The sequence below is a fragment of the Haematobia irritans genome, chromosome 2 (genome assembly GCF_050003625.1).
Source record: "Haematobia irritans isolate KBUSLIRL chromosome 2, ASM5000362v1, whole genome shotgun sequence".
In the NCBI taxonomy this organism is placed as follows: Eukaryota; Metazoa; Arthropoda; class Insecta; order Diptera; family Muscidae; genus Haematobia; species Haematobia irritans.
The window spans coordinates 4,612,857-4,621,654 of NC_134398.1; the positions used below are offsets into that span (position 1 = coordinate 4,612,857).

Here is an 8,798-nt window from a genome sequence, read left to right on the forward strand (position 1 = left end):
TTTTCTGTTTTTATTTTTCAATCGAATGTATTTTTATTGAATGTTTTTGTTGTTTAAATATACTTTCTCTTATTACGGTTTTTTTTACAACTTTAGCCTTTTACTTCTTGTCTGGTATAGGTAGTGTTGTGTGTTTGTTGTAGTTGTTTCAACTGATGATGTGTTTTTTCATTTTTCTATAATTTTTCAAAGTATGTATTACAAAAAAAAAAACATTTTATGTGTGAGAATGTCAAAATAAACTTAAAGAGAAATTCTTACTTGTTGTAACGGGCGAGAGGGGCGTTGGACAAAACTTAAAATTATACATTTACGCGCACGACAATTCTTGATTTTTTTCTTCTGGATCTAACGAGGATTCAACCAATAAAACTATATTTCATCACAAAAGAATAGTAGCTAGCAGCAAACTTCTCCAAATGTTTCATTATGAGAAGAATTGTTTGGCATGGGAAATGATTTGTAAAGAGATGCTTGAATACTTTCGTGGTTGAAATATTTTTTAAAAGTGGTCAAAACTTTGTAACAAGTTCTGGAGACGAGTTTATAAAAAAAAGTTTATTTTATACTTGTAAAAAAAAATGTGTATTTAAAAATTGTTTTGTATTTTCGTTTTAAATGTCTATAAAATTTTTTTGAAATGTCTTAAAATTTTGCTTTTAATTTTAATTGGGTAGAGGGTGGTCAATTTTTTTTCACCACATCATTCAATTGTGTTTGTTGGCGTTTTGTTTTGTAGGTAGTTTACAGAGGTTTTTCTTTGCTTTTTGTGATTTTTTGTAGGATTTTTTAAGTTTTTCATTTTTTATGTTAATGTAAGTAAATTATTAGAATTAGTTTTTGTGTGTTAATTTTTAATATATATTATATATAGTAGAGGGTAGGTTGTTGTGTGGGAGGTGTGGTTAATGAAGAGATTAAGCCGCTACTTCAGAGGCCTCCGCACCATTCTGAACTTCCTCTTTTGAAGTTTCTTCTAGCTTAGCCTTCTTTTCGGGTGTCACTTCGGCAGCGTCGTCTGTTTTGGCATCACCTTCAGTGACTTTCCTTTTGACGGCTTCAGCGGGAGCGGAGTCTGCAAGTAAATAAAAATATACAAAATAAATAATATGTTTTAATTATATTGTATAAATACAGTTTTATATATCGAGCAGGAGATTCATCTTTCACTTTATCCATCTTGATTATTCCAATTTGATGAAAAGAATAGATATTTCAACTTAATTCATATTGTTTTTTTCCACACGTTACATTAAGTTATTGCAAATGAATTACTTCATGCCCAGGAATGGTCATTACATTCACTAACATAAGAATAACGTTAACTATTCGTTCCAAATTTTGAACCGATTTATGTTACTATAAAATATTTTTAGAAGTAAAATTATATGAAGTACGTATTAAAAAAATGTAAGACGAATGTTTCCTTTGGTAGCGTATTAAAATTTTTGATAGATTGCTATATACCTGTAGAATCACCATTTGCTTCAGCAGATTCTTCTACACCATTCTCTTTTTCTTCAGTTGCAGCTGGCGCAGATTCTTCAGTAGCGGCAGTTTTATCGGCTTCAGCGGCAGCAGCACCATCAGTTTCAGTGGCAGCAGCTTCGCTATCACCATTCTCCTTGGCTTTTTCGCTTGTGCTTTCAGCTGCTTCACCATTTTCAGTGGTAGTTGCTTCTTCACCCTCTTTTTTGTCCGCAGCAGCTTCTTTTTTGTCGGCTACCTCTTTTTCGGCTACTTTACCGGCATCGACTTCTTCAGCTGCTACTTTCTCGACAACGGGAGTTTCGCTGAAAAAAAAATAGAATTTAAGTAAAATTTTTTTCATATAAATGTATATGTAAGATTTGAATTTGATAACCGATTAGGACACAAAATAGTCCATCCATATTAAGATTTGAAATCCCTGTTTTGGAATGCAAATGAAGTTGAATCTTGTTAAAGTGGGTTTTGGAAATGTAATGGAAATGGGGTATATATTACATTCGAAATCTTCTACTTGAAAAATACATTGAATTTTGTGATGGTATTGACAAAATCCCTGCTCAACTTTGTGATTTTTAATACTAGAAAGCATTATTTGGTATAAATTTGAATTGTATTCATCGCATAAATAATTGAATTATCGCGAAATACACGAAACGCCCTCGTAGAATAACATATAGTCAGATCGAACAATACTCATGATTCAAATTTTATATAAGTTTGTTCGGTTGGAACGCATTTATATATGCTACGATATGTTTGTTTCCTGAGACATGTTTCATTTTGACTTTTTATCCTATGACTTTTTATCCCACTTTTTTAATTAAAAATCGGTATTGTTTTCGGCCAGAATATGTGTTGACAGCATGTTTCGATAACAGCAACACGTTATCGAATTACAAACTGTCATTACTTATTATTCTCGATTTCTCTTTGACGCAGATTTTGAATCACCGGCTGTCATCAACCCTTCCACTTTTACGTGATATTGTGAAAATGTCAAATGCCTTGATTCAAACATTAATCGCAATAATATTTCTGAAAAAGACAATTGTTAATTTCACATGGGCCTTGCGTACCCAAAAATCCCCCTCTACTTTTACAACAAAGAAAACAATGTATTTCTTAAGGTCAGAGACCACCATAAGATATGTTAATAACACCAAAGTAGAATCGAAAACCCGTGGAATTACACACCGCTACCTACCATTGCCAAAAATAGAAATACACTCAACATCTGCCTGTTTGGCATTATTTTGTAGTTTACATTTTACGTCGTTTTCCCCCTCCATTGCTTTTTTCTACTTCTATTCAATTCTTCCACAGTAACCATTGCCGCACATTTCAGACGGCATTTTCTACACAAAGAAAGAAAAACGATACACAAAGCTAATGCGGGAGGGGGAAACATGACAAATGCCGAACACATTGCGAAAAAGCGGTTAAAAACATAGGGGGTGATAAACATTGTTGATTTAGTTCTTCCGCTTGCCTCTCTCGTTTTCCCTCTCTTCCAAAAACAAACGATGAATGTTCGAACTCACTACAAATATATTGAGAACAAGGTGAATAAGACAGCAATAGCAAATGCCGCCATTGGACATAAGCCCAAAGAGTAAAAGAGAGACGAATAGAATGAGGGAATACGGTTTTTAGCGCGCTTTGGAAGATCAGTGGAAGGTGGCGAGAGGAAGCGAAAGAGATGACCAAATATAACCCTTAGTTTAAAACAGAGCATAGCATTAAACCAAAAAAATAACGGACATTTAGTGAATACGACACACGCACGCACACACAAACAATAAACAACAAAACGCACATGCAAACACAAATATTAACTGGTGTTTTCGAAGTTAACAAAGAAGATGGCTTTCTGCGTGTTCTATTTTAGCAAAAACCTTTTTTCGAACTCGATAAAATTTTGGTACACAAGCAAATGAAGAGAAGGGGAGGAAGACATAACTCCAACAGTAATGGGGAATGTGTTAATAAAACACAAATTATTTTTTGTGAATAAAACAAAGAATTCGAAAAACGTGTTTTTCGGACTAGCAGAAATTTTAAGTAGAAATGAATCGCTGCCAACCAAACGAGAGCAAAACACAAAATTGCCGCCTGTCCAATTTACCATGCATATATATTTCGAACCGTACATTTGTGTATATCAATGTTCAAAATGCCTTCCCCTCCACCACGTTCATATAAACGCAAAAGTAATAAATTATTTTTAAATCTGCTTATTTGTAAAAACGAAGAGAAATCGATTAAGAATTGATGTCTCACTACATGGCCATAGTGGAATACTCAGGGGAATGTCAATTGAAGCAACAAAACTCATTAGTGTGGGGTACAAAGCAGGCCAATGCAAAATCTAGACCAAACAAATATATATATATACAGTGAAATTATCTCAAAATTACCCCCCAAACTAATTTGCACATTCCAAATATTCACATTTTATTTTCTTCTTTTACAAACTGCTATTGTCTATTTTAACTCATGGTCTTTTACAAGTCCATTGTTTCCCAAATATATATGGTATGTGTATACACAATTTTTCTTAGCCGGCATTGTAAGCCAAATCAACTAACCCCGCTCAACGGTCTCTTGATGAAAAAAAAACAAGCATCTCTACCATCATATCCAGTAACTTTGGTATCCCATGTTACATCGTGGTTTTTTTTTTCCTCATCCTCTATCCCATTGTACCAGTCCTCACAAACCAACATCAAGCATACATTTCAATCTACAAAAATACAACAACAACCCGGCACTTAGTAATGGTGGCAGAGAAGCAGCGGCAGCAACAAAACTCAAGCACATACATAACTACCGCAAAAACTACGCTTGGCGTCTTTTTTAATTTCGAAGAAATATTTTATAACGCAAGTGTTTTCAAATGCCGCTTCACTTATGTTGTTGTACAAAACGAAACAAGAAAATAACGAGAAAAAGTGGTAGACTGAAACAACTATACACCTTGGTAGCATAATGAAAAAGCACAAGAGGAAATAAGACAACATCACTCTACCCGTCACCACCACCGAAAGCAAAGAGACGCCGTGCATTTTTTTCGCAAATGCCGCTGTTTTGTGATACAGACAAAATTTCAAAAATTTTCATCAGTTTTCCCCCTAGACAATTTAATTTATCGCTTTTCTCGCATTTTAAAAACGTAATTCATTAAATTTTTTGAATAAAATCCCCTCGCTTTTCTTCACTACCGGAAAATCTATTTTAATTTCATACTCACTTCTTTTCTACAGCAACATCGGCCATTTTGATGAAGTTTGGTTTTAAAAAACTTGTTTAAAAATTTAAAATAGGTTTTTTTTTAAATAAATTTGTATTTTATAGCAAATAAAACACAAATCTAGTCACTGAAGTAGAACTTTGTACAGTTAAATAGACTTTTTACTTCTTGCTCTTTGAACAATTAGCACACACAAAAATGATGAGTACTTATATTTTAGAAAATTTAACTTGTACACTTTTTTTCTTCTTTCTCAAACTCTGACCACTGCACACGTCTGCACTGCTTCGCTGATTAACGCCGAATGAATATCGAAGTTTTGTTCGAATTAGTTGGCGTCGAAATGAATCGCCGATTTGCCCATTTGTTTGGTTGCTCAGGGTGGAATTTTCGCAAACATTGGTTACGCGGTTATCGTTTACCTGTACTCGTATATATGAGCGCAAATGTAAAGGTGCAATTCGAAAACCCGGAATAGGTTTTTTGTCATTGCTTACTTTTATTATAAATTCTAGTGTACAGGTAATGATAAATGTGTATTAATGGAGACTGGCTAATGTACTGGAATAGTTCTTTGGAAACGAAACAATTGCATACATGAATGTTAAATTGTTGGTTACCCATAATGTAGGTACCAAATATCTGAATACATATGGCGAAAAATTTAAGTCCTGTATTGGCAACATCAATATATAATGGGTGTACATACCTAGGGATAAGTAAAGGGTGATTCTTTTGAGGTTAGGATTTTCATGCATTAGTATTTGACAGATCACGTGGGATTTCAGACATGGTGTCAAAGAGAAAGATGCTCAGTATGCTTTGACATTTCATCCTGAATAGACTTACTAACGAGCCACAACGTCGAATTTTCAGTGAATGGGCCCTAGAAAAGTTGGCAGAAAATCCGCTTTTTTATCGACAAATTTTGTTCAGCGATGAGGCTCATTTCTGGTTGAATGGCTACGTAAATAAGCAAAATTGCCGCATTTGGAGTGAAGAGCAACCAGAAGCCGTTCAAGAACTGCCCATGCATCCCGAAAAATGCACTGTTTGGTGTGGTTTGTACGCTGGTGGAATCATTGGACCGTATTTTTTCAAAGATGCTGTTGGACGCAACGTTACGGTGAATGGCGATCGCTATCGTTCGATGCTAACAAACTTTTTGTTGCCAAAAATGGAAGAACTGAACTTGGTTGACATGTGGTTTCAACAAGATGGCGCTACATGCCACACAGCTCGCGATTCTATGGCCATTTTGAGGGAAAACTTCGGAGAACAATTCATCTCAAGAAATGGACCGGTAAGTTGGCCACCAAGATCATGCGATTTGACGCCTTTAGACTATTTTTTGTGGGGCTACGTCAAGTCTAAAGACTACAGAAATAAGCCAGCAACTATTCCAGCTTTGGAAGACAACATTTCCGAAGAAATTCGGGCTATTCCGGCCGAAATGCTCGAAAAAGTTGCCCAAAATTGGACTTTCCGAATGGACCACCTAAGACGCAGCCTCGGTCAACATTTAAATGAAATTATCTTCAAAAAGTAAATGTCATGGACCAATCTAACGTTTCAAATAAAGAACCGATGAGATTTTGCAAATTTTATGCGTGTTTTTAAAAAAAAAAAGTTATCAAGCTCTTAACAAATCACCCTTTACTTGAATTTTCTTTAAAGTCCGGTATGCAATTCTCCGAGAAATTTGCGAGCCAATAACACAGTTTAATCATTATAGGAGCAAAAAGTAAACAATCGATCATAACGGAATTTTCGGTACTATAAGAACTTTTTTGGGTAATGGAAATTTCGCCAGAGGTACTTTGCAGGCCATAGCCCAGTATGAAGCTCTTTCGAAAAATCCTGTTTCATGCCAACAAGGTGGTTGTGTATTTCTTAGGGGAGAAACTGTAAACGGTCGATAACATAATCATAAGAAAAATTTCGCTTGAAACAGTAGTTATGTATTTATTATGGATAGACAAACATTTTGTTAGAGATGCTTTCCTGATTTAATGCGGGTTAGCGAAAATTTCGCCACCCATAAGAATCGCGTAGTTGATTTTCATTTCGACGATGTTATCGATCGTTGATATTTGCATTCATAAGAAACACATCGTAGGAGCTGCATACATTATAAAAGAACAATAACTGTTATATGACTATATTCGCTCCATGATGCGAACTAAATACCGACTAAAGACTAAATACCGACTAACTTTTTTCAATGTATATATTAGAAATTTAATTGGAAAAATAAATTTTTGCGCTGATTAATGATATATGTGCATACACACACAATTTTTTCCACAAACACATTTGAATTAGATGAATGATCTCATCAAGGAAAGGAGGGGGGACTTCTCACATGGTATCAAAGCATTATTAGCTCGGTACATTAAGAACTCGTTGCAAAACAGTTTCATGGTGAATTTCTCATCGTATGAATCATTTTCGTGCGACCTTTGATACAAATTGATTGGCAACACTAATCATGCTACAGCATGTTTGGCAACGGTAATCTTTTTAGCTTCTAAAAACCCATGTAGGGTATACATGATATACAAACCTAGAGACAGTTTCTCATATACAGGTGGGTACTATATTAGGGTTTTCTACCAAAACTCTAAATTAGAAGTGCAAAATATATATGACGGCGACTATATTTTTATCAAATTATGGGTGGAAACAATTTAGGACATTCATTGAGAAACATTTCATATTTCTAAATTTATTTATTCAAAAAAGTAACCGTGAAAATAAGCTGGTTTTCGGCGCGGAAACGCAAAAACAGCATTGCTTTATAAATTCAGCTGTTTCGTACATCCCTGTCGAACAAAAGCATTCGGTTATGGTAAAGAAGCATTTGATTGTTCCTATTTGATTATTTTATAAACAAAAAATTGAAACTTTCACTAGCTTTTTGCGATTTTATTTAAACAGTTGATGACAAGACAGCACAGATATTTCCCAGTTCTATCCGCTATCCAATACAAAAATATTTTGCTATTACCCCACCAACATGGTGAAAATTCATTTCACTTATGTACATAACCATCAATAAAAACCCTTAGCGCGTATCTTAATTTGATCTAATTAAGTTCTCGTTCTGTTAGTACTTTTATTATGCGTCTATTTTGCAATAATGAAGCTACCATGCAAGCCATTTTCATAAGTATAAATGAGGTAAGTATGTTTAGGAAAATTATTCGAGTTTTCTTCCACACATTTAAACCCAGCCAGCATTGCAAAGGTGGGAATTAATTTCGAGTTTAGCGGATACCCCAAAGCAACTTTACACAAAGTTTATATTCTTTATAATGGATTATTAGAAAAATGGCGATTTTAGCGGTTAAACTCGAACTTAATTCCCAACTTTATGCGATACTATAACAATTGCCAACTATTTGAAGAAAATTCAAAAATATCATAGCTGAAAATATCGTTATGAAATATCGCGCCTCTAACAATACTCAATACTATTATTAAGCATGCTTTACAGTTTTTTACGTGTATATGCATAGCATACAAGAAGCAAATTGCCTACTTTAAATAACCCTTATACATCCTGAATGAATGAATGTATGTAGCGACATCTACCACCAATTTGGTAAAAATGCAAGGGATGTTACAAAAGGCAGATGAGCAGGATGAGTGAGTACAGTACCAACCTATTTTTGGGTATACAATGATTGATTTTACAACAAACAGGACATCTGCCGCCTGCTGCTAATGGGTGCGTTTGTGTGTGTGTGTGTTCCATGAATAAAGGGATTTGCTTTCACCTTACCACACCCTTGCTACACACAGGACCATATACAAAGGGATTTACACAATTTTAGATGAAATATCAGGTAAACAGCTGCAATTTTAATGACAGCTGAAGAAAATTCTAAGACCACTATCTTTAGACCGTCCTTCCTTAAAATGCCGCTACTTAATGACATATATTTGACATATGTCAAAATAGAACTTGTCCTCTCTGTTATCAGGCAAATGAAAAAGCTTAGAGCGCTCTTAACGACGACAAAGCTTTCTCACTTGGTTTTTAAAGGACTAC

At 34.6% G+C, this 8,798-nt stretch overlaps 1 protein-coding gene and 1 long non-coding RNA gene across 2 annotated transcripts; both read right to left on the reverse strand.

Annotated features, from left to right (window-relative positions):
• Df31 (Decondensation factor 31) lies at positions 1-5,057 on the reverse strand. The gene is made up of 3 exons (XM_075293166.1): positions 4,742-5,057; positions 1,468-1,793; positions 1-1,075 (listed from the first exon to the last, which is right to left on the reverse strand). Exons 1-3 carry the CDS (start codon positions 4,765-4,767, stop codon positions 918-920), a joined length of 510 nt encoding a protein of 169 aa, XP_075149281.1. The 5' UTR covers positions 4,768-5,057; the 3' UTR covers positions 1-917.
• On the reverse strand, positions 1,924-4,727 carry LOC142223299 (uncharacterized). The gene is made up of 2 exons (XR_012718670.1): positions 4,314-4,727; positions 1,924-4,234 (listed from the first exon to the last, which is right to left on the reverse strand). It is a non-coding gene; the product is annotated as an uncharacterized LOC142223299 (long non-coding RNA).
• Positions 5,058-8,798: the final 3,741 nt, after the last annotated feature.

Coding starts and splice junctions, on each gene's coding strand:
- Df31 (XM_075293166.1), bottom strand. CDS start 4,767: ATGGCCGATGTTGCTGTAGAAAAGAA. Junction 1,794..4,741: donor GATGTTGCTGTAGAAAAGAA/GTGAGTATGAAA, acceptor TTTTTTTTTCAG/CGAAACTCCCGTTGTCGAGA. Junction 1,076..1,467: donor AGCAAATGGTGATTCTACAG/GTATATAGCAAT, acceptor ATTTACTTGCAG/ACTCCGCTCCCGCTGAAGCC.